The sequence below is a fragment of the Solea solea genome, chromosome 8 (genome assembly GCF_958295425.1).
Source record: "Solea solea chromosome 8, fSolSol10.1, whole genome shotgun sequence".
NCBI classification, from domain to species: domain Eukaryota; kingdom Metazoa; phylum Chordata; class Actinopteri; order Pleuronectiformes; family Soleidae; genus Solea; species Solea solea.
This window is the reverse complement of record NC_081141.1, coordinates 14,401,022-14,426,394: the sequence shown is the minus strand read 5'-3', so window position 1 is coordinate 14,426,394 and position 25,373 is coordinate 14,401,022. Positions and strand designations below refer to the sequence as shown.

Sequence of the window (25,373 nt, the reverse complement as noted above, 5' to 3'; positions counted from 1 at the left end):
CCTGGGCATTTCCACTGTCAAATGTCAAGACATAAAATGGATTATTTTGTAAATCTTACATCAGACCAAACATCTGCCTCAACTGTGTGGGTCGATGGAATGATACAGAGCTCAAGGACACATGATTCATCTCAAAAAAAGATACCATCACATACATAACTCAAATCAACTTGCAGGAAATTTCAAGCTGTGGTGCTTCCAGCTTGGCATTCTAAGACTAAGACTGATGTGGCCTTTAACAGTGGCAGGACACCAATCAACACTTGGGGGGGAAATTGCAAAGAGAGTGAAACACTCCACACTCCCTGTGAAGTTTGACCTTTGTTTCAGACACGTTTTGTAGTATTACTGTGGTATTTTAAGTCGTGTCAACAGCAACAACCACCCTCACAACATGAGGCTGATTACAGCGGTTACACACACACACACATATATATTAACTCTGTACTGCCCTCTGGTGGGTGTAGATATAAAATACAGCACATGGGTCCTGAAGGAGTTGCTGATCACATTTTTAAACATTAACAGACATTGACTATATAATAGGAGTGGGAAGACCCGCCCCAACTGATCCACCACCAGTGATGATGAAGAAAGATGTTACTTCTAATTGCATTTGTAGAACAAACCATAAGCATCACGTTTAAAACTGTAGAGAATAACTTTGAAATATGAGCAAATTGTCATTTACATTGACGGATAGAATTTCTGGACAGAGCTTTTTTTCAGATGCAGCATTAAAATAATGTTTTGTTGTTTTGGTTTTTGTAACCTCTCACCACTTAGCAGGAGGATGTGCTCTCCATTAGGCAAAGGTGATACACTTCAGTCAGGAGGTGAAGCACAGTTTTTTGACCATGGATAATGATGTTATATTATACTTGGACTGAATAAGAAGGATGTCTTGGTTTTGATTAAATGGGATTTTTTTTTTAAGTTTATGGAAAATAACTTAACTTAATTGTTTTTACACATGTCAGAACTTGCCAGCAGCAACCAATGTGGCCTTATATGGCCCAATAATAGCATTGCACCATTAAGTTAATATATCTTTATTTTATTTCATACTTTGTGCATTTTCATTCAAAAGGCATGGAGACAGAAAAGTAGAGAGAAAATGGTTCATGAATATAAATATACAAAGAGGCAAAATCTTTACAATCAGTAATATTACATACACGCTTACTAAGCATATGAACATGGGGCACAGCACTTTGGATACTCTACCCGAAACGACACAGGAGGCAACATGGAAGTTAACACTTAACGTTCAAGCTGCACTTACTTCCATCACCAAACAATAAAAATGTTGTACTTATGTGCATTACTTTCCCTCCCCTTTGGCAATGCTAAATATACAAAACACAGACCCAGTGTTACCTGGTGTGCAAAATACAGATGTTAACCTAAGTCTATACAGTCCCACTTACTATTTAAAAACAAGACAAGTACCATGCCACAGATCTAAGAACTCTTGACTGGTCCATCAAAAAGAGATGCACAGTAGTACAGTCAAGTTTTGAGATGACAGAATAGGCCACATTGGTCAGAACAGAAATCAGTCTCCAATTACATTTGAAACCCCATCGAAAAATCAACAGCTTCAAGAATTCACACTCAGTACAAATAATTGAAAAAGTGTCAAGATGCGAGTGTAATAATGTGATAATAATTCATATTAATTCAACATAATAAATAATAGAATAGACTACTAATATACGGAGGTTTGGTATGAGAAGAAACAAGGAGCTTAAGTAAGTGATATTTAAACACAAAGGACTTTATCCAACAATCGTCACTGGTGAACGTTTTAACAAAGGCACACATGCATACTCAGGCACATACACACACACTATGTACCAGTCACTATACATGTGCACATGCTTAGGCACAAATATTTAATACGGTATCTGATTTTGGTAATACTGGATCATGTCGTAGGTTCTACTCCTGTAACAGAAAAGAGCAAACGGTCGTGTGGTCAAAATGTTGTCAGGAAACTAACATGAAGAAGAATATGTAAAGTACACAGACCTGTTGCTGAGGAAGCAGTTCTGGACGACTTTGATGATAAAGGAAGCTGCATCTTTCTCACTCAAACCAGGGTTGAATCGCTGCCTAAATGAGGAGAAACGGAGCGAATGATAAATGAAGTTGTTATAATAAAAACATTAATATTAGCACACACACAAACACATGCACGCACTTGTGCACACATCCACATGTCTGACTCACTTGAGCAATTTGATGGTTTGTCCTCTGAAGCAGGGAAGACCAGTGTCCAGCATGAGGTTTACTAAGGAGACCACTCCATCCATGTAGGGCCTAATTCACCAGAGGAACTTGTATTAATTCAATTCATTAATTGTTTACCGCTTTATCCTCCACATGAAGGCCGAGGGTCATTGGTGCCAATCCCAGCTGACACAGGGTGTTCAGACAGGGTCTTTTTGCTGTAAGACAATAGTGCTAGCCACTACTCTGCCATGTGACCCTCAATTTGATTTAATTAAATTATTTTAATTTAATTTATACAGCACCAAATCACAACATACATTATCTTAAGGCACTTAACATAGTAAGACAGAAGTCTTACATTATAATAGAGAGAGAAGAAAAAAAAACAACAGCACACACTAGACATGAATGAAGAGAGAAAACTCCCTTTTAAGAGGAAGAAATCTCTGACAGAACCAGACTCAGAGATGTGCAGCATCTGTCTCGGCCGGTTGGGGTGAAAGGAAAAATGGGGGACAGAGGAGAGATGGGGGGACAGAAAGGGGGGAGTGAAAAGGATTGAGGGAGGCAAAGAGAGAGACCAGGAGCAGATATGTATATCAGTTGCATTAAGCTTTAATTACTAAAATGAATTTTTCTTCAATAAAAAATTACATTAGAAATCTGTAAGGCGCAGTCTAACTTCTATAAAGCTCTGCTACATACTAACCTGACAGCCAGGTATCCTCTCACACACATTTCCATGAACCACTTGAAGGGCGTGGCCTCCATCTTCCCACCCATGATCATCACCATCTCATCGGTGAGCTTAATATCAGGCTCCCAGCCGAGGTTCCCACCGGGAGAACTTTCAAACATGAAGCCAAAATCTGGAGTCACACAAATACAGCAGGTTAGGATTTTAGTTAAAAAGCCTCTGGTGTTGCCTCCGTCACATTTCAGCATGACTATTAAGTTACAAAAATCACTTAGACATCTTGTGAACACATTTATCTTTTGATGCTGCCATTGTGTGGAAAAAGTCTAAAAACTAGGTTAAAGAGGCTTTAAAGGTTATTGCAGTATTTTATTAGCATCATGTGGCGATGCTGTTGTTAAATGGTTGTCCTGAAAAAGTACCAAGAGGTTTGCTGAATGTAAAACACACATTTAACCACTTGTATGATCTGACCTAGACAAAATGAAGTCTGGTGCAGCTCTAAACTGGACACGCATACACACATGTACGATACACACCAATGTGGATGAGATGGCCCTGGCTATCCAACATGATGTTGCCATTGTGTCTATCTTTTATCTGCAGCAGGAAGAGCAGCAAGCTGTAAGCAGCCATACTGCGGATGAAGTTGTACCGTGCCTACAAGCACAAGTGTTGGGAGAAATATTAGATAAAAGTCCAAAAATTTTATATTTTTATAAACAGCTAATGCCATTGTGAGATTTGTCATTTACCTTCTGGAAAGCTAGCGTGGATTCATCTCCATACTGGTTCCTGAAATAGTCGTACATGCCAAAGTCTGTCTGTCGGCCCAGCTGATCACGGGACTTGCAATCTGGGATGCACTCGATCACGCCACACTGTGGTGGAACAGTGAAAACAGGAAAAAGTGTGAAGTGGTTTGATCAGAGTTAATTTTATGACTTTAAGAAAAGATGTTTTTCGGCATCTTAGTAGAGAATGTGAGAGTCAATAATTCATAGACAGAGGTTTTACATGAACTTACACCAGGGGCTGTGGCCACCACCCTGTAAGGAAACACATAGAGGTCGAGGCCCACCAGCTGGAAGATGTTCTTAAACAAGCTGATGATTTGAAGAGCCAGCATGTCCTGTGCAACACAATTTGTAAATTGTAAAAAAATAAAAAATGTCATTATAACAACAAAAAAAGAAAAATTTACTGAATCTGAGATACCAGTGACAAAAGGAAAAAGTCATGTGTGAAACTGAGACCTGTCGGCAGTCGTCTCCCACTTTAAAGATGGCTGCCTGCCAGCAGATTCTTTTGGCCTCTTCTTCGTTCTTGTCTTCATCCACAGAATCTGAGCGACACAGAAGACCTGAGGGAAAGAAGTCATTATAAACTGCTTCTTTGTGCATGATCTGAGAAGTCTTCAATCCTTCTTTTTTTAGGTTCCTGTTACAACGACTTTACCTTCTTTTTCCAGCTCACTGACTCCACATCTTTTAACTCTGAATTTGGCCAGGTAGGGCGCTTTGGCAGCACTAAATGTTGAAACAAGCAGAGAAAAGTGATTCATATCGTGACCTGGGAACTGAAAGAGCATCGCAGTAGTTTAGTTTTGAGGCCCACCTTTGCATGGGGGTCCCAGACTTGTAGTCTATATCCAAAACGATGGCCTCAGGATTACTGGGAAGATAACAGCCAGGTTGGACTTTGATCTGTGACATGGCCTCCAGGCAGGCTCTTTTCCTCTCCTCCCCTTTGGGAAAAGGTCTGATGAACACAAACAAAAACAACTTGAACACACAGACATGACTGACAGGACTGAGAATAACATGCATGGGTATCTGACTGAATGACTTTAGACCACATGTGACAGTCAGGCTCTGCTGTTATTCACAGAGGCAACTCACTGGGGTACAAAGTAATTGCAAATGGAAGCAATGAGACCGGCAGACATTTCTCCCGCGACGAGTTACAATTAGGGGCTGTAATGAGGGCAGAGGGGAATATTGACTGCCACTAGTGGGCTGACAAAACATACTCTGTATGAGCTAGTAATAATGGAACCTGTCACAGAACAACTCATAAGCTGTATATTGTACACACAGGCAGACAGGTCATCAGGGGCAACAGGCACATAGCTTATTATGTATTCCAGTCCAGTGCATAATCAAAGAGACAGTAGAGCAACCGATGACCAACTAAATGAACAACAAGGGGTTTGTGGAAGCAGATCAAGGTGGTGCAAGGCAGGTAAAGAACAAAACATGGTGACCCAGGGGCAAACTACTTCATCAACATCTTAAAGATTACACAGAGTGTAGTGTTTTCCAAGTCTTAGTATCCAAATAAAAAAAGAATTCAACTGTGGTGCAACTCTAAGGCCTTTCAATAAAGTTTAGTGTGCAGCATTATGCAACATATTTAAAATGAGGAAAAAAATGTTTAAGAAAATTAAGAGTAAAGCAAAAACACAAAAAGACGAAAGACAAGAATAGTCTTTAGAGCTACAGACACAAAAACAGAGGACAAAAACAATAAAGATGCTGAAGGGAGCAAAACACAATTATGCTGGTTCTTAAATAAAAAATGTTGACTTTAAGAAATGTTTGGTATCTTTGGAAATGATGTATCTGTAGCATTTGATCATAGTTAATGGCCTTACAAAAAGAGCGTCATACTTGATAATTGCTGATACATTGGTGATCTCATTGAAGAAGTCAAACTCTCGCTGGTAGAAGTCTTTGGCCGGGCCAGAGAGCGAGCCAGTCATCTCCTCCACCATCTGTTCCAACAGCTCGCCTATGTCAGCTGCAGAGAGAGTGGGACTATCAGAGTTCTGTATATTCTTTTTTATCTTCATGTCTGTGCGCAGACACGAACATCAGAGAAAGAGTCTGAATGAAGTGATGTCTTACGGTCTTTTTGGTGTGCTTCCTCATCCAGGTATATGTTGGTTTTCATGTTCCAGATGAACTGATGAGCCAGCAGCTGAGACGTCTGAGCAGCCCACAGGATGTACTCTCTCACATAACCCATCTATACCAGGACGTACGGGAGGAAAGAAAGATGAGGGATGCTTCAAATTAACTTTTAAATCCACTGAACGACAAAGGAATCTAATAATTACCTTGTCGTAACGAAGTGCTTGGACAATTTGTGGAATGTAAAATAAAATAGCATCCTAGAGGGAAAAAAAAATCATCAAAATCAAATTTTCTCAATATTTGCTCAATACGTAAAATCGTTCCAAATGCTTTGTCATTAAACAATGTGACTTTGGTACAAAATAACTGTTAGAACTGACAGTGTGTATGTGTACATACAGGAGGAAAGGAGCGGAGCACTTTGACCCCATACTGGGCTGTGAGGGGGTGAGGAGGATACATGGAGGAGAAGTAAGAGAGGCCAGTTGGGGGATCTGCTGGGGCCCAGCACAGAATATGACTCAGCTCTGGAGAGTCAGCATCAATAGTGTGCCATGTCACCAGGAACTGGAGAAGAGAATATGAAAAAATAATAACAACTTATTAAATAAACAACAAATAATACTAATAAAACTTCTAAGCAATGTAGGGGCCATTATTTCCACATCAAATATGACATAAATGTGATTAGTTATTTGCCTCTAGATTACGCTTATTAGTCCGTGACTGGAACAAACAACAATGAAATGTCACAGAGGATTATCTGCTTAATAATGGGAGCCTTTGGGGAGGCTGTGCTGTGCCTCCCATGCCTCTTTCTTCGCTCATTAAGCGGTGAGTTAGTTGTGACTACATAAAAAAAACTCGGGGAAACAGAAAGGAAAATCATTACTTCACTGACACCATCATTTCCACAAGGGACAAAACAGAGCTACTAAGCAAACAATACAATTACAAACTTTTTACTCTGTGTGACTTAAGTGTGAACTTAAAAAGTCCAGTGTGAAATAATGAGTGAGACTGCAGAGTGTAACAAATCCTTACTCCTTACTTTCCCAAACGTGTTAGGAAATGATGGTGGCTTTCACACACCAGCGAGGATGTAAACACGGTTTCACAACTTTCTCTGTAGTTTCCACCTCTCCACCTGTTGTTTCTTTGTATAGGATTTAAGTGACAGATCCATTCTATGTCTATTCGGGCTGCTATGGAAATCAATGGCGCAAGATTGCGGCCTCTATAAAGCCAGACAATAAGTCTATATAAAAGGGTTATTCTACGGCCAGAAAAACCAAACTATTTTTATTTTAAAGAGATTAAATAATTTCTGCCAATGAACCTCTTGAAATACTACACACTGGACCTTCAACAGAGTTGCAGTAGTGTGAGCTTTTATAGAAATATTATGTCTAAAGATAATGTTTTATGAGCTTAAGTCACAAACATGAATGACTGAGTCTATAATTATGGCTTTGGGTGGTTGTAATTGTTTAATTTATTGAATGCGAGTGAGGTCGTTAAAGGGTTTTCTTTCATTGAATTACATTTAAAAACAAAAGTTTAATGTCGAGGAGAAAACTGAATATAAAATATGTGAATGGAGTGAATAAAGACAACTCAAAATTGGTACAGTAGAAAGGACAGCTACAGGTTTGTCAGACAGAGGACCTCACCTTGACTGCCTCTGGAACATCACACACAGCAGCTGGATCCATTCGCACCAGACGCGTCACCTCAGAAACAATAGCCTCTGTGTTTTTAAATCTGAAAAATAAATATAAAAACTGAAAATTGATTAATGGGTTTCGATAATTTGACCGTGTCCTTATGAACTTTTCAGGAATATATTGTGTGCACATTGAGTAAATAACTTAAGATAAGTGCAAACCCAAGGTCTCCACCATCTTTCTTGTTTAAATTATTTGGCAAAACAATGCTACAATGTATGGAAAGTTATGGATTTTGGCTTAAAAAATTTTTTTTTACTAACTTGTTTGGAAAACTTTGTTAAAATAAATGAATTTGAACCTGGTAGGAAGCTGCAGTGCAAGGTAAGGTGCTATGCTCCACGCCAGGTTGACGTGATCTTTCCACTGTTTTTCCGTTAGACTGATGTATTTGGACCTCCAGTTTGCAATGCTGGTCTCCACTGACTGTTCAGTAGCAATAGCGAGCTCCTGAGTGGACAGCGGGTTGTACCATATTGTCAGCCGTTCAATCTCGCTGGCCTAGAGAGACGAGACAAAAGTTTAACGGAGACACATTTCACTTTGAGTACTAAGGCCTACAAGCACTGGTACAAGGAGGGTTTGGTGATTTGCATAGTCAAGCCAAAAGTTATTTGTGAAGATAAACAAATCAGAAACAGTACATACCAGTAAAGCTAGTAGTAGAGTCCTGCGTTTCATGTAGTATTTATGCAGCTGAGAGCCTCTGTTGCTTTTTTTGGACAGTCCTGAAACAGTACAGGGACAATATGCATATAAGAAACACATCACAACAGAGCCATGAAATATTTTATTGACGATTTCTTAGTTATTTCTACTTTAATAAGAAGCAGATGAAGATTCAGTTTCACTGTGACCATTTTGGCAGCAAGAGATGGGTCCACACAGCACGTGTGTATGAATTTACCTGACTTTTTGGATATGGTGGACATCCCAGAGGACAGAGGGTAGGTGTTGATCCATCCTTGAGCCACCTGCTGCCTCTGGCCCACCGCTGCATCTAGATTATTCCGGCTATCTGTCACCGTCATGACAGACAGGCTGTTCACCGACATGTCTTGGGGATCTGTGCAAAGAAAAATATGTATCCACTCATCAAGGGGATCAAGTTAAGTTGTATGGTGCCTGTAAATCCGCAGATGAGATAAATCATTCAGGAGCAGATCTGACAGTGTTGACAGGATACAGATTTGAGAAGAAATATATAAATGTATTCAACTAATTATTTATCCACTAAGGTTGACCAGAAGATTAGATCACTGTTTTCTCACAGCTGTACCTGGGGGAACCAGCTGGCTGGCAGCCAGATACTTCTTGTCAGACTGAAGACTGGCATAGAACTTGATCATTATACTGATGTCTTCTCTCAGCCTCTTGTCTGTCTGAGTGGGGAATTTGGGAGCGACACTGGACAAAGACAGAGAGGGCAAAGATCTCAGTGGAAACAGAGAAAACTTAAAATAAACAAAATAGCTTTCATTTTTTTTTTCTACCTGAAGTAGTCAAATGCCGTAGAGTAGATTTTTTCTCTAAGCACATTTCTGATAGTTGCATTTGTCACAACATCAGCATGCAGAAGAGTCAGGCCCAGAGTAAGCAGTCTGAAATAAAGTGATAGCACAATGATCATCAAATCAAGGATTCATTATTTCTCAGTTAATTATTACAGCATTTATGATTCAATCAGTTTGCTGACCAGTACCTGAATCTTGGTCCAATAGCAGCAACATGTCGGTTCAAACTGCTTTTGGGTCCACCAACACTTAAAACCAAAGATCTCTGCAAAATAGTGGTGAAAATCTCCACTTGGTCAGCGCTGCTGTACTTGGCTATCTCAAACCTCTGCACTAGAAACTAGAACGAGAACAGAACAAATAAGTGATGAAGAGGTGGCAGTTTCCAAATAAAATGAAAAACACTTTAAAACCCAATTTCATTTTATGAATAATTTGCAATAGCATCTACAATAGGTCCATAGCTTATATTTTCACAGCATTTATGTGTTCCACTTTCAATAAGTTAGTTACGTCAAATTTAAAGCAACTTTAACAATAACACAAATGGAAAGCAGCAGTTTGAGTCTCCATGATTCTGACCTCTATCCAGAGAAAGTGAGGGATGACATCAGGTGCACACGGTGCAGGCTGACTCTCCTCTGAGACAGCCAGTGGACCGGCCTCTACTTTAGTCTCTGAAAACAAACCCATCTTCTGCTCTACTGTCATCTGCCAGGCACCTGCCATCTCACGCATGAACTATGCAAACAGAAAAGAAAAGATAAAAATGTAGTGTACGTGTAACAAAGATGCATATCATACAAATAGTAACAAATTCACATACTGGCACTTCCACGCCATTGTGTGCAGCCAGGAGCCATTCCCAGCAAGCAATAGCCGTTTCCATCCCATGTTCTGTAAACATCTTCAGAGGAGACCAACACAGATGGTGCAAGAGCTGGGGATCACAGTCTGAAAGACAAAAAGAAAGAAAAATGCTGTAACAAGCTGTAAGAGGACATTCTTAGAAACGCAATTGGGGCAGAGCTGCTCACTTTTGGTAATGATAAGCAGGGCAGCCATCTTGAACATGGACTGAGTGAAGGCCTCTGGGTCTTTTCTGTCCAGAGCATTAGTCATCTGATGGATCATCAGCTTGTTGAGGTCTGACTGGCTGTGAATGGCCTCTGAGAATTGGATCATACCAGTCACCTAGATGACATTTAAACAGACCATTAGGAATCATACTAGGTGCACAAAGTCAAGGAAAAACATCGGATCTTCATATGAATAAAGTTGTCACCTCTCCTGTGTAGCGGTTGCGCAGGTTGAGTGATGCCATGAAGTTGGAGTAGTCCTTCTTCACACATGCTGGTCTCTCCGTGAGCTGGGTGGTCTATGAACAAAATTAATTAAAAAATTATAATAGGTGCCGATTAGGGCCATCAAGTTATGAATAGAAAAGTGAGATATGTTGCTGTGCTGTTACACGTCTGGATATACTGGGAGTATCATGCTCGAGCCCTCTGTCTGCATTCAGAGTTCTGACCAACCTGAGGGAAAGCAGCCTATGGTTGACCACATGGAGAGGGACAGCACCAGCATACCAGTAAGCCAAATGGGCACCCAGCCAACAAACCCACCCGTCCATTGCAGGTAAGTAACCAGGTAACCAGCACATCCGTAAATCAGCCAAACAACCAGGTAGGCAGTTCGATGCGGTATTAATAAAGACAAAATACAACAAATGAAGCAAATGAAAAGACGGATGTAGCAGATAGCAAGCCCAAGACACATAAAACTGATAGCAAGCAAAATAATGTCACACAGACTAATAATCATGCATACATGGACATAGATATAGTACTGTTAACAACTAGGTAAGGCACACCCAGTGTTTACAGTACTATAGAAAACATAAAGAAGAAAAACATATTAAAGACATGTAACTGCACAAATGATACAAGACACCTCTTGTCAGAGCCAACAACGCCAATGTTGTCATGTTCCTGTGCTGGGTGCTTCCTGATATCTCTTTAAGTGACTAGAAAGACGCACAGGTATATGACGTGTTGTGGCTTTTAATAATATGCAGCTAAAATGTTTGGAATAATACAGAGTTGTCAAGGTCACGGATAGATGTCTTTTTTTTGCAGTTCTGCCTTTAAATATGCTTTTCTGTGTGGTAGCTATGGATGAAGACCATTATTTCAAACCTCACCATTCATTTGGAGAATGAAAATTCAGTCCCTACCCATACTCTGGGGTAAATCTGAGATTTACAGTACGATAACTGAAGTGTTCAGAAAGGGTTTTAGTGTCTGTGACTCACGCCTAGAGTAGTACTCTGTCTATTGTAGCCTGCAAAGTGCAGTATGCTCTCGGTGGCCATGGCGAGGCCAGTGTGCTGCGACAGTCCAGACATCCAGTTCTGGTGCTTGTTGAGGTACTCCTGCATTATACATGAAGAATAGTGAGAAAGAGAGAAAATTCAAAGTGCAAAACAAAAATAAACCAAGAGGGATAGCAAATATCACAAGGATTTTTGTTATTATTCAATCATTTATTTATTTAAAAAAAAAATCTTAAATCAAATCAAAATCAAATTACACTTATATATACGTAACAACTTAGGGTAATTTCATCAAGGTATTATGGCTAAGGTAGTGTTGCAAAAAAATAAAAAAACGTCAACATTCAGCATTAGAACAAACAAATGTTGGTGGGGGTTTTTTTCATGAAAGGTTTTAAAATCTGCCAAACATTTGTTCAACTTAAGGTGAAGAAACTGACCTGTAGGTGAGACTTTGTGACTGAAGGTGCCCATTTCATTGCCTCTTTAAGGATCTCACCACACCGAGCAGCAAAGTCCTTAACTATACTCTAAGAAGAAATAATGATACAAGGCACTAACTTAAGAAAGCACTTTACTAATGATTTCCATTACAACCAACATCATACACAACACATTCAGTTTCCAAAACACTGTTTAATTTATTCCACAACCACAAAAAGATTAAGACCAAGCAGGTCTGTATTTACAACTAATACTATGCTGTGCTCTAGTGGACGTATTTGTAACAACAATCAAAACTCACCTCTCTGGCTTCATATGTGTCAGGAACAGTGATCCTGTAGGGGGTGTCTGGAATGTCATAGTACGGCTGATCCTTGTGAATGTCCTAAATAAACAAACAAGAAACGTATTGCAACTAAAGCTTCTACTTGCACACCTCCTGTGGTTTAATAACAATCGTTTTAACAATGAATAAATCTCATTTGTTCATTACAAGGAAGGCATCAACAACCTGCGAGTAATACCATGGACCCCTTCTGATACTCACAGCACTTAGTGACAGAGACAAAGTCTGCAAAATATCCAACATGGTCTTAAGCACACGACCACTCCACAGCAGATGGGGGAATCTGGTGGAGGTAGCAGAACATAAAACAAACGTGTAAAATTATGTAAAAAAAAAAAATGGAGGCAGATGAGGTTCGTGAACGATAATTACTCACGTCTCAGCTAAACCAGAGAGGTATTTGTCTGCTACTCTGCGGATCCTCTTGTGGATGTGATTAAAGTTGATCAAAAGGAATTGGGCATGACGCTCCAGTTCCTCCTCATGCTCTTTGGTCTTTGGCTACAAACATGAGAAATACACTTTGCTCTTTATTCACTGGTAAGGAAGAAGAAAATATGTAAAGTATCTGGACATGTAAATATAATATCTATTACCTTTTCAGCCATCATTTGGAGGAAGACATCGAATACTTTATCACCAACACAAATAATGCACTGCATCATGCCTGTAACAATGAATAGGTACATTTAGAAAATGAATTTCACAGTATACAGGAAAGAAAAAGGCTGCCACAGAGCCCTCACCAGATTTATCCTTCTGGATGGCTTTGTCTTCAAAGTATCGAAACATAACCTGGAACCTGTCGGGATCATTGGATCGAAGCATTCTGTATGTGGAAAGAGAAACCATATCAAAATTCTTCTTTGCTGAACTGTCTCAGCACAGACGCACCACAGAAACAAAGTTTTTGATTTATACAGTACAGTAGAGTTATATAGAAAGCTCTTTTAAAGGTATTTATGAGCAGAAGGAATGATTAGAGAAATACTATAAACTATAACTAATATTTAAAACTCATTCCAGGTCAAAAGACGAGTACATGTAAACTGGATTTAAAAAATGTATATAAAAAAAAACTCAGTGGAGCTGACCTCATGTATTCTAATCTGTAGACTGAGAGCAGATACGTAGACATGGCAAAATCAAGCTTGTTAATGAGGGCAGACCCTTCAGGAGGTGGGTCAAGGAGGTTGCTGATGGTTGCCCGCAGGTCGCTCAACTCAGCCTAGACAACAGAAATAGTTAATTCAAACATAAGTCCCAGCATAGATGCTTTGAAAATTATTTTCAATACCTTAATGCAGAAAACAAATTATATTTTGAAGACTGTACCGGTGTTACTGTGTCATTTTTCAGAGCAGAGTTGTATTGCAGTTCAGAGCGAAGAGGTTCTCCACTGGGGAAGGTGAGAAGAGGAGACTTGGTGGCAATCTCACACACGCCCTCATACCACTCCTCTGGCCAAAGCCCTGGAAGACAATTTACATGTGTTTATATATGTATTTTCATAAACGCAGGGTTAGGAAGCCTTTACTGGCATGGGTATTTCCATGATGTTATGCTAATATCTGTAATTTGACTCGGCTGTCAGGGGTGATGCTGATGATAGAAAAATCCAAAAAACCTGTATCTTGTTTAACTAAGTTGCTTTCTGTTGTGAAAAAGCTCTCTGTAAATATTCTAAGGCAAATTCACCACATTATCACACAACAATATCTTTTGTATAAAAAAGCTAGAGGAGCTGCAGAGGCCACTGACCACTCATGAAAAACATGGTACTTGACGTTAAATATCACTACCCTCTAATTTTATGAGATACAGTCTAGAAGTGCAGATTACTTTGTACTTAACATGCCGTATACTGTAAAGAGTTCAACAATTGCTCACCCGATCCTTCTTCAGCAAAACCCATGACCACAGAGTACAACCAGAAATCCCTGAACAACTTCTGGAGGCGGGGCTTGGCCTCTTTGATTGGCGGAAGTCGTCTGGTCAACTGTGGGTTTTAAAGAAATTGATGCAATTAACAAAGAACACTGTGAAAGATGTAAAGTGATTTATGTTGCAAATGATTGTGTTCAGCTGAAGTGATTCTAAAGAAAACGTCAATTTAAAAAGCCTTCAAACACTAACAAATAAAATGTTTTTGGATGTTAAAAACCCACACTTTTAAAATAAAGACACTGACAAAACATATATGTTACCTTATAACTAGCCACTAGCCATGTTCTTATATTTTTTGCAGTGGAATTGTGAAGAGTTAAAGATTTTAGTCAGTCAAAGCACTTTTTGGTCTGTTTGATCTGGTCTATTTGTTCAGGAGGAGCCGACATCAAAGTTCAGTTTTGTATTCAATTCTTTGCTCAGTGTCCTACAGACAGAAGCAACACAGCACTTACCACCAGCACACACAAACGGTAAGACATCTGACATACCAAAACTACTACTAAGGCAACTTCGTGTAAAATCTTCTGCATGTTTAGCCAGTGAAAACTTTATTAATGTCTACAGGTTCATTCCAGCATACTTTAATCACATCTATTAAATGCTGATCAGACCATCAGCTTATTCTAAACTATCCATTCCTTCTGCCTTAGCCCTCAGGATGTGGGTCATCGCCGTCATCTCTGCGGCCTGTCTGTTGTTCAGTCCATGCCTTGGTGATGTCAAAGACCTTGACTCTCATTTCACTGACCCTAAACCAGGGGCCAGAGGCTTTGAACCAGATGGGGCAATGAATGTGGACACAATTCCCTTGGACTTCCACAAAGAAAACACAGTCACCAATGACCTAGTTTTTGATGGTTTTGAGGATGAGGATTACATTGATTTTGATAAGATCCTGGCAGCAGGCAGTGATGACTATATGTATGTTTTAATGTTTATACTCCTAGTAGATTACAATCAGAAATGTGATGCTATACAAAAACATACCGTTTAGATTATAGTTTAGGTTCTAAATATTGTTAATGCTCTCTGTTAGGGTTAGTTTAGTTAAATATAGATGTAGTAACAGGGTTAGGGTAAGGCAAAGCAGTTAAAAGTTGGAATGTTATATGTAGTAAAAAAATGTATGTTGTATGAGTAGGTGATTAAATTACTGCATCTGCATCTACTATATATTAGACAAATATAAATGTTGTTTCTTACAATGCAGATGAATGTAATATGCTTGATAAATTGTATAACACCAAGCTAAAGCAATGTTGATTGATCCAACATTTCAGGATGCATGTATGTTTTTCAGTGAAGGGGATGAGATAGATGATATTGCCACGCCAGCCCCAGACATCGACATCTTTGCTGAACCCTCTGACCCAAAAATCCGTCGTGCCAGACTCCTTCGGCTGTTTCATGGTCGTTCTCGCCTTCAACGCCTTAACATGGTCAATGCCCATTTTGGTTTTAATCTCTATCGAAGTCTTCGCAACGATGTGAACCAGAGTGACAACATTTTGCTAGCACCTGCGGGGATCTCCATTGCTATGGGGATGATGTCGTTGGGGGCAGGACCAGGAACTCACGATCAGATCTACAAAGCTCTGGGATTTGCCGAGTTTGTCAATGCTAGCCACCACTATGATAACACAACAGTGCACAAGCTCTTCAGGAAGCTCACACACAGGCTCTTCAGGAGAAACTTTGGTTACACACTACGCTCTGTAAATGATGTCTACGTCAAGAAAGATGTCCCAGTGAAAGACACTTTCCGTGCAGAGACAAAAGCTTATTACTATGCAGAGCCCCAGTCTGTGGACTTCAAGGACCCTGCCTTTCTGGACAAAGCCAACCGTCGCATCCAAAAGCTGACCAAAGGGCTGATCATGGAACCACTAAAGAGCGTAGACCCAAATATGGTGCTGATGCTGCTCAACTACCTGTACTTCAAAGGTGGTTAAAAAAAACAAAATACTTTTCTCCATCTTGTATCAAATTATGCATATAATTCCACAGTTGCAGAACTAAGGAACAAACTAAAGTGATCATATGAGTCTTTATACTAATTTGTTTATATGAACAGGTACATGGGAACATAAATTCTCTAAAGAAATGACACACTATCGCAACTTCAGAGTAAATGAAAAGACAAATGTGCGCGTGCCAATGATGACCAACAAAGGAAACTATATGGCTGCTGCTGACCACGAACTTGACTGTGACATCCTACAGGTGGGTGGCTTTAGATCATTTGGTGTCTGAAGAGCTTTTTTAACTTTTTCCCAGCAAAACACAGATCAATAAACAAGTACGCTGCATAATAATAAATATTTGTATAAAATATTTTCAGCTGCCCTACACAGGAAACATCAGCATGCTTATTGCTTTGCCAAGGAAGATCACTGGTATGAGGAACCTGGAGCAGGATATCTCCCCCACTGTGGTTAACAAGTGGCTCAAAAACATGACAAACAGGTATGCAGTGGTCTTTAAAATAACTGCATAAATAGCTGAGGAAGCACTATTTTATGAACTTTTTCAACCGCAGTACCTCAACAATTGTTGCTTGGGATAAATGCTGAAAATGTCTGGACCTAGCATAGACTGAAACTTTTCTATTCCTCCCTGCAGGACTCGTGAGGTTGTGTTACCTCGGTTTAAACTGGAGCAGAACTACGACTTGATTGTAAATTTGAAGGAGATGGGCCTCACTGACTTGTTCCAGGAGAGTGGAGATTTCACTGGAATGACTTCGGAAAAGGTTGCCATGAACTGGGTGAGTATGATTAAATAAGTGATAATTGCATTAAGAAAGACGAACTGATCATAAAAACAAATGTCAAAAAACTTAAGTATTTAAGTAATTATTGGACACCTTATCAACTGCCACTAATAACCCTCACTATTTTAAAATGTCTTCTGATCTCTCGCTGCAGCTGAAGCACCAAGGAACTATCACGGTGAATGAAGAGGGGACAGAGGCTGCTGCTCTGACACAAATGGGATTCATGCCCCTGTCCTCTCAGATCCACTTCACTGTGGATCATCCGTTCCTCTTTCTGATCTATGAGCACCGCACTGACTGCCTTGTATTCATGGGTCGAGTGGTCAATCCTTCTCAGAGCTAAATTTTGACAAACAGCTAAATTATACAGTATGCTATGCTTTAATGAACCCCAGAAATGTTTCTAATTTTTATAGCTGAGATGTTGTTTTTAAATAGTGAATTACTTCCTTTAGCACAACATGTAAAAATAGAGTGGGTCTTGATGTGAAGTTTGTCACCTACTGAACACTTAAACTTCTTCATATTGGTCAAAGTGCTGAGATTGTTTGAGTGGCTCAATGAATTCTTGTTATCTGTCTGTCAATGTTTTATCTTTTGCAGTGAGGGTAGAGGAGTGTGCTCAAAAAAAGAACATCTCTCTACTGTCATTGCCCTCATGACGTTCTGTAGCGTCATAACTACAGAAACACCCTAGATAAAATGTTATTACTGTCAAGGGAGATGATAAAATAATAAATAACATTACTGTACAAGGTACAAGAATGTATCTTATTGGTTGTACTGTATTTATTTTATTAAAGCGAGTGCCTAAATGGATTAAAAATAATTGTACTGCAGCTGACAAGGTAAATATTTGTTCATTGAAGTTAAAAGCTAACTAATGGCCTAGGTTTGTCAGTTACAACTGAAATACTCATGTAGATCTTTTCACTGCACCCTATGTGGGTGTTTTGTTTTTCAAATTCTTGCAGCAAAAGAATGACAACTGTCTCTGAAGAAGAATTCATGTACAGAATAGTACTCACCACAGCAATCACTGGGATAAGGACTCCAAGATTGCCAGCACTACTTGATGCCTATGGGAGATAAAGAGTGGTTTCCACTTTATAAGCCTTGATGTGATCAGTTTTCTGCCGTGTTCATTTGTTTTAGAATGTAAGCACATACCTTCAGTGCTGGTCCCTTGTCTGAGGCTCTCTCACTGGCTCTCTTTCCTTCCAGGCCTAGTTGGACAAACAGTTCTAATAGGTTCACCATTAGTTCATCAACCAGCTGCTCCCCCTGCAGGTTGGCTGCAATATTGGCCAGAGCATTTATCACTGCCAGAGAACAGTGCCTTGGAAAAGAAAGACACAGAGAAGACAGTTAAACAGAGTCACATTATTGGGAAATCACATGCAAATGTACAAGAAAGTACATTGAGGGGTCATTTTATGAGGAACAGTTCAAATGCTCATTAACAGAAATATCTAATAGCCAATCAGCTGGCAGCAACTCAGTGCACTTGAGCATGCAGAATTAAAAGTGAGCATCAGAATGGGAAATAAAAGTGCTGATCTACTGGGATTTTTTTTCCACCCAAAGCCATCTCTATGGTTTACAGAGAATGGTCAGTAAAAGAGAATTCAGTGAGCAGCACATATCTGGCCAGAGAATTCCAGCAGTAAATGGCCAGACTGGTTCAAAATGATACAAAGGCCAAACTAACTCAAATAACAAATTCAAATTCACTCAGGAGCACTCTCATTATGATTTGACTATTTATTGCAACAAATTAAAATACAGTTATACTTCACTCTGCTGTTTAGATGCTCCCCATATTGGCCAAGCAGTACGCTAAGCCAAACTCTAGCCCTGAAGCAGATGGTATATAGCAGCAGAAGACCACCCGACACTGGCCACTCTAAAGTAGTGGCCAGTGAGTGTATAGTGAACTACTCCTGACCAGAGAGCAAAGAGCTAAAATGATGTTGTTATTTCTCCCAACTATTTTTTTTTCATTTTAAACAACGACAGTACAACAGCAGATGTTCACCTGTAGCCTTGATCTCTGTAGTCTTTGGTAGCCGAGTAAACCACTGAACTGGCCTTTACGCTGATCTGCTGAAACAGGTTCCATACCTCCTGATAGATGTATTGCTACAAGACAAACAAAGTGCCAGGGATAAAGACTGTACATGAAGCAACAGAACAGAAGAAAAAAGCCACTTCTCTGCTCATTTCTTAAACCATTTACTTTTTACTTTTGCATACAAATTCAAGATATCAGAGCAATTTATTTGTACGTGCTACATACTGAATTTTTTTGTTAATTGTAGCCTATCACACTCTGGGAACACGGGTTGTTAAAAACCCTACATTGCACGTCCCTGGTGTCAGCTGGAACACTGGAAGCTATAGTTAATGCAAAGTGTAATGAGCAAGTAAACAGAAGCCAGCAGGCTTATACTAATTACAGCATGTCAGCAGCTCTGGATTAAGAAAAAGGGTTCAGTTTGCTTCTATTTATGCAACAGTGATGTGGCTGCACCATCTAATAAACCTGTATTTTTCTTTAACTATATACTAATAGTTTTTTCTTTTCAGTGATCCAGTGCTAACTACTTCCTCATACCTTTTCAGTCATTAATATATCACAGCCAGCCACTTTGTACTTACATTGCCTGTGATGACCATACAGCCCAGCTGGTCAATGATGAGCACGTCCAGCTGTGATATAGGCTGACAGAACTTTTGTTGAAGGATTTGTAAGATGTGCTCCATGACTTTAGGTGTGTCTCTCAAAGCCACAGCAATGTGGCCCAGTGCTCGAATGGTGTGCTCTGGGATTAGGTGGGCATCCCTGGCAAAACAGACACATTTTATTTTTAGAGTGGCTCCTCATCATTGCAAAGAACCTGTAATTCATTGGGGAAGCTTCAAAGCTGCTTTTTCCAAATATGAATATTGCTGACTTCTCATTTTCTTGTGAAATGTAAAGACGATTGGACAGACTGGCTAGAAAGGCCTCTGCTATCACATGGTCCATGGTCAGCCCAGCTTTCAGACACCTGAGGAAACACAATAAACTGGCATTTTAATGTTCAAATGTACATGCAAACATGTGTTTTAATTATTGCTGTGCCAGTTGTTTGTGTCTGACCTGCAGATGTTATCGATGGATATGTCTCTGAGCTGTTCATACATGGACGGCTGGTCTTTCCTGTTTGACAGGAGATTGAAGGTGGACTGAGAATGCTCATTGGTCACGTTAATCCGAATTTCTCCTGTGCCTTAAAAAAGAGGGATAAAAGCACAGTGAAAGAAACATTATGACAAACAATCTCATCACAAGCATTTTAATACTGTATATTTACTGTACAAATTATGATCCTGCACAGAAAAAGAAAGGGCTCAGTGTAGAGCCAAATTAAACCCTTTAACTTAACCCTTTAGCAGCTGAAAAATTTGTATCTGCAGGTGGTCATCAATAAACACTGACTCTGCTCAGATCAATACTGGATGAGATGTATTGTCGGATGTGTTATGAAATAATCACATTTCTTTGGAAAATGTTCAGTGAAAAACTATAAAATCCATCCTGTAGCCAGTTTCAGACTAAGTCTGTTTTTAAGCAGTCGTTAAGAGGGTTTTCCAGAACTGGTGCTGATAACACTTTTGTTGAGCACAAGTAGGACTTCAAAGTAATCTGTACCTGTGCTGTACTGGCTGTGATACTTGTAGAGTTTTATGAGAACGGGAGAAGGAACCACCAGAAAATCCCTGAGAGAGGTTGTGGCAGAATGAGCAACTACTGGAAACCTCTCACACAGACGACCCAGACCCTATGAAAGTTGAGAAAACAGTGAAGATAAAATACAAATCAACCAAAAAAAATGGAAAATGCTTTTAAAATAGGCTATTAACACCCCACAAAATATGTCTTGCATCTGATGATGTAGTGACTTTATCTAGTGCCTTGTTGTGAGCAAATACTGTGGCGCTCTTTCTACCCTATTATATTCTACCTGTAGGCAACAGATGAGCAGGGGCATATGTGCAATGATGACTTTACTGGAGGTCTTTGACTGCAGCTTCTCTGACAGCTTGGTGCACAAATTCTCTGCTCCTGAAAAACACCAGGAAGGAAAGAAAAGTGAATAACCAGCATTGATCAACACATTCTGTACTGCTGTGATTACAACATCTGACAATACAGCTCTGCTCACTCTAGGCTACTATTGATCACCTTGCTCATCTTTGACAGCCCACACCATGAGGTCCACACATGCAGCATTGGCTTGGCAACGAAGCTTGAGAGGGCTCTGTTCCCCTGGCAACCCCCCTGCATCGTGTAGTACCCGCTGCAGCTCTGACTGACTGCTGCTAAATTGCTCCAGTACGAAATCATGCACTTCCCTTACGAACGCTGGCTGCAAGGCTGAGAAACGCGATGAGAGTGTAAACATTTGACAGCACAAAATACAGCAATGGAAACCAAAAAAACTGTGTGGCTTCATCAACTTATAAATAAAACATTTATGGAGCTTTACCTTTCATGTAATATAGTGTGTCCCGCAGCATTTTGAACACACACACATAAAGAGGGTCACTGATGGTTTTGTAATAGAGGTTGATTCCAGGATTAGACTTAATAACAAACAAAAGAGACAATACCAGAGATGATTATTTAACTGATAATGGCACAAGTATAACTTTGACTTTTAAGTACGTTTATACGCACACTGATTATATAATCATATACTATATTGTTTACAATTACCTCTCCAACTTCCAACATGATGGTGTCAAGAGTTTTCAAAAAAGATTCAGAAACAACCTTCTTCACCTGTAAATAACACGCAGAAGCATCGATAAAAATGCAACATACATACAGAGGACGGGAGACAAAAGAAGTAGAGGACACTTTTACAATACCATTCCAAGGAGCTGTCGGAGCAAATCGACCGGAACCTCCACATCATTTTCTCCTACCCCCAAGAAGAGAGGGGACACTGAAAAACTGGAGCTGACTGTGGAGAAATAGTAGTCAGGGTCCACTGCACTGCTGTCTGGAAGGTAAGCACCTGAAAAGAAAGAGGTGAAATTAAAAGATAAATTAGAGGTGGGACAATGTATGAATTGTTTCTGGAGGTGATATGAATGTAATTTTAATAGCGGAAGATACTTCAGTTTACTGAGGTTAATGACAATGGTAAAATTAATAACCGTCACTAATGAATGTCTTCCTCTGTGACAGCTGATAGTAAATTATGTTGTTCAGGTTTGATCACAAAAATGTAGTTTTCGAAGTATTAGCATAAAATATCAGTTGTCTCATGCATGGTAAGATTATAGTCAAGTAAGTAAAGGATATAAAAGACAAAATGATCAAATGTTTGTCTTGAAAAGACATAATTAATACCAGTACTTTGTTGCTAAATTGTATAAAGCTGATTACTGACAAGCACATGCTAGATTGAGATGCAAGAATCCAGGTTTACAACCATTGAATTTAGTCAACAAGCAAGTGTTACTCAGTTTTACCTTCAAAATAATGTGGGCCAGGAGTAGTGGGAGAGCAGGGTGAGTGCCCTCCTGGGTCTGTACACGCCTATAACACATCATATTACATAGTTCATTTAGCAACTGACCATAATCAAATGACAAAGCATGTGAGAATACAATAACTCTACAGTGGCATCAGACTACCTTCCTAAACACTGAAAACACAATCAAAAAATGCCCATCACAACATACACACACCTGTGCAGAGGAATCCAGGTTGGTCCCGGTACGTCTGCGCAGAGTGTCACTCTGATAAACTGTCAGTAGTGAGGACGGTAGGATGGAACGAAAGTCGTTGAAGGATCTGCGCCGCACTCCTTCCGTTTCCTCTGCGACACAGGGCGCCTGGGGTGAATCTTTGGGGAACAACTTGGACAACAGTGCTTCGTCCGTGTTGCTGTAGCGGCCAAACGCTCGAGTCATGCCAAGCAGGGTGGGAATAATATATCTGCACAGGTAAACTAGAGAAGAAAGAGAATCTGTGAAGTGTTTCATTTGCATTACTAATATTATGGACTTTGTTGCTTTGAGTGCATACAAGTGTACCATTGTCTTGATTATCAGGTGTTTGGCACATCTCCTGCAATGCCTGCATGACCTCCATTACAGTGTTCAAAATCTGGTTGGGGAATAAATAGAAACAGTAACTTAGCATTTAAATCACTTACACCTTGCATAATGAAATACACCACTACTTTATGCCGACCTCATATCTGGAATCTGGGTCTCGCTGAGCCACATCTGACAAAAGAGTCACTAGACAGAAGCTGAAGGTTTCTGCAACAGGGAGATATTCTGAACACAGAAATAGACAAGAACAGTTAAATTCCAAATACAGTTAGTGCTCAACAATAAAAAGAATAACTTATAGATTAAACAACAAGGGGAAAAGACAAACCAACAGTAAATACTAAGCGGTTGATTAATCGTTACTAGTTAAGTGGATGAACTGTTTGAACTATAATCAAATTGTACATTTTAGATCAATTAGCACTAACTCATTTTAGATAATATTGAATAAGGGCATCAATTAAAAAAATCGATTGTAAAACAAAAGGCTTAGCTATAAGAGGATTGTTCTTACCCTTTCCTTTCTTTCCCAAGTTCTCTTCAATCCATTGCACCCGTGGTAAACCTTTCACTAGACTCAGCAAGTAGGAAACAAGAATGTCTTTGTGCTGCCAAAATAAAGCAAACACCACAAGCAATTACTGGCAAAGAACCACACATTTCTTTGCCTAATGCGTAGTGATAGATCAAAAATATGTTTGCTTTGTTCTCACAAATCAAATTTAGGCAAAAGAAAATAAATAAAACATTATTTTAAGACTGAAAATTGAAGCTGCCACCTCGACATAATCAGACGATAGGGAAGCTTTTCACAGTCTCAGTCTCAGTGTGATGTGGTTAAAGGCTTTGATCGCTGGCTGCATGCATGTATTAAATACTGTGTGTAATGTTTGGATTTTAAATCCACTGCTAGGACAGGCTATAGCTCAAATGTTTTAAGTGATGACAAAAATACTCAAGAGCTCGACCCTTTCCTGATCACCACCCACCTGAAGGCCGGACTCCACCAGAAACACAGCGAGTGCAATAACAGCATCTCTGCGACGCACATCCAGGGTGAAAACACCACGCACTTCCAGTGGACACATACATTGTAGCTTCTGGACCTAAAAACGCACAAAGAGATCATTTCTAAAACACAACATATAATATTAAAAAAGAAATAGGAATGTGGGAAAACACTTTTTACTATTTATACATATTTTTGATTCATATTTTAATCTGCTAGCCGTCTATTTAATTACTTGCATTATTATTAATTTATGTACAATGACATTTTTTTTTCCTCATAAAATCAATAAGTGCTGATAATGGAAAAAACTGCATCATACATCAACCATTGGCTGCACTGATACTGCACTAACAAACCCTTATCTGTTGACTGCTACAAAAAACAGTTATAATAATGCAGTGTATTGCAATTAAATTTAATCAAGAAGACGAAATGTTTATATTAAGACACCCAAGGACACTCAATAGAATACGCAAATTAAAAACAGCTTATGCTTGATAGAATGGTAAAACAGTGTGTTAGATCAGTAATACTGAAGTAAAATACTGTCCAATCCTTACATGACACAAGTATTAATATTGATATTTGATGACCGCTACAACTGGGAATTCATGTAGAAACACAGTGAAACTGTACATAACATAACATAGTGCAGAAATGTGCAATATCCTGCGTATTTTGTTTGATTTAACCTCATGTAATTGCTGCGTTTACAAACTAACTGATCTTCCAGCACTACCAAAAAAAACATCTCTTTTCATTCACACCTAGTTGACAGGGCTGCTGGTTAATCTGTCTTCTCCCTCACCCTTTACTCTATGTAAACCTGTTTGACTGCAGTGCTGATCGAGCCTGACGACTTTTCTCAGTGAGATGCAGTAACAGGCGCCGGACACGAAGCTACGCCACTTTATCCTGCGTTTCCTATTTACTGGGGGGGAAAACTATGCTACGGACGCTTGACAAACGTTAGCTCGACTTTCAACGTGTTAAAAGATCAAAATAAACCACGGCTGGTGCGGAAGCGAAGCTACACCCTGAATGAACTGTTGCTTCACATTAGCTAATTAAGACAGATATGCCCCACAAAGCTCACTCGGTCTTCCGCTTTCTCTCACCTTCTCCGCTGGTGCGGGACGGTGAACGGCTAAAGAGCGGGCCAGCGACAAGACTGTGTTGAAGTAAAAACCCCTCGTACCACCTCCCATTACGGACATGTTTGCCCGAACATCAGACGAGCGAAACTCGGCGGAGAAGAAACAGTCGAGCAGCTGGCGCTGGCTCAGCCGCAATACG

At 39.7% G+C, this 25,373-nt stretch overlaps 2 protein-coding genes across 3 annotated transcripts; one reads left to right on the top strand and one right to left on the bottom strand.

Moving 5' to 3' along the window:
- Positions 1 to 1,036: 1,036 nt before the first annotated feature.
- Positions 1,037 to 25,373, bottom strand: pi4kab (phosphatidylinositol 4-kinase, catalytic, alpha b). 2 transcript variants are annotated; one of them, XM_058635737.1, is made up of 55 exons: positions 25,196 to 25,373; positions 24,055 to 24,171; positions 23,580 to 23,673; positions 23,202 to 23,290; positions 23,042 to 23,114; positions 22,694 to 22,956; positions 22,475 to 22,541; positions 21,866 to 22,014; positions 21,711 to 21,776; positions 21,481 to 21,577; positions 21,177 to 21,368; positions 20,956 to 21,056; positions 20,643 to 20,772; positions 20,091 to 20,220; positions 19,903 to 19,998; positions 19,607 to 19,790; positions 18,984 to 19,087; positions 18,116 to 18,284; positions 17,974 to 18,024; positions 14,110 to 14,218; positions 13,555 to 13,691; positions 13,314 to 13,447; positions 12,966 to 13,048; positions 12,816 to 12,886; positions 12,596 to 12,720; positions 12,421 to 12,502; positions 12,175 to 12,258; positions 11,870 to 11,959; positions 11,409 to 11,528; positions 10,630 to 10,644; positions 10,380 to 10,472; positions 10,132 to 10,288; positions 9,921 to 10,048; positions 9,677 to 9,835; positions 9,283 to 9,434; positions 9,074 to 9,181; positions 8,860 to 8,987; positions 8,488 to 8,646; positions 8,229 to 8,308; positions 7,882 to 8,081; positions 7,527 to 7,617; positions 6,253 to 6,420; positions 6,057 to 6,110; positions 5,845 to 5,965; positions 5,608 to 5,737; positions 4,553 to 4,696; positions 4,394 to 4,464; positions 4,192 to 4,298; positions 3,963 to 4,067; positions 3,691 to 3,816; positions 3,475 to 3,595; positions 2,948 to 3,107; positions 2,236 to 2,325; positions 2,035 to 2,118; positions 1,037 to 1,950 (listed from the first exon to the last, which is right to left on the bottom strand). In XM_058635737.1, the coding sequence occupies exons 1-55, from the start codon at positions 25,292 to 25,294 to the stop codon at positions 1,899 to 1,901; spliced, it is 6,309 nt and encodes a 2,102-aa protein (XP_058491720.1). In that variant the 5' UTR covers positions 25,295 to 25,373; the 3' UTR covers positions 1,037 to 1,898. The 2 variants fall into 2 exon arrangements, with proteins under 2 accessions (XP_058491720.1, XP_058491721.1); XM_058635738.1 differs by lacking the exon at positions 10,630 to 10,644.
- On the top strand, positions 14,581 to 17,714 carry serpind1 (serpin peptidase inhibitor, clade D (heparin cofactor), member 1). Its single transcript, XM_058635739.1, has 7 exons — positions 14,581 to 14,639; positions 14,820 to 15,090; positions 15,470 to 16,113; positions 16,244 to 16,392; positions 16,511 to 16,635; positions 16,792 to 16,936; positions 17,097 to 17,714. Exons 2-7 carry the CDS (start codon positions 14,828 to 14,830, stop codon positions 17,286 to 17,288), a joined length of 1,518 nt encoding a protein of 505 aa, XP_058491722.1. The 5' UTR covers positions 14,581 to 14,639; positions 14,820 to 14,827; the 3' UTR covers positions 17,289 to 17,714.

Excerpts from the sequence above, each read along its gene's own strand:
- serpind1 (XM_058635739.1), top strand. The coding sequence starts at position 14,828 with ATGTGGGTCATCGCCGTCATCTCTGCGGCCTGTCTGTTGTTCAGTCCA. Across the intron at positions 16,636-16,791 it reads CTCAAAAACATGACAAACAG|GACTCGTGAGGTTGTGTTAC; the intron begins GTATGCAGTGGT and ends TCCTCCCTGCAG. Across the intron at positions 16,937-17,096 it reads AAAAGGTTGCCATGAACTGG|CTGAAGCACCAAGGAACTAT; the intron begins GTGAGTATGATT and ends CTCTCGCTGCAG.
- pi4kab (XM_058635737.1), bottom strand. The coding sequence starts at position 25,294 with ATGTCCGTAATGGGAGGTGGTACGAGGGGTTTTTACTTCAACACAGTC. Across the intron at positions 23,291-23,579 it reads CTTGGGAAAGAAAGGAAAGG|AATATCTCCCTGTTGCAGAA; the intron begins GTAAGAACAATC and ends TTCTGTGTTCAG. Across the intron at positions 5,738-5,844 it reads GGAAGCACACCAAAAAGACC|CTGACATAGGCGAGCTGTTG; the intron begins GTAAGACATCAC and ends CTCTCTCTGCAG.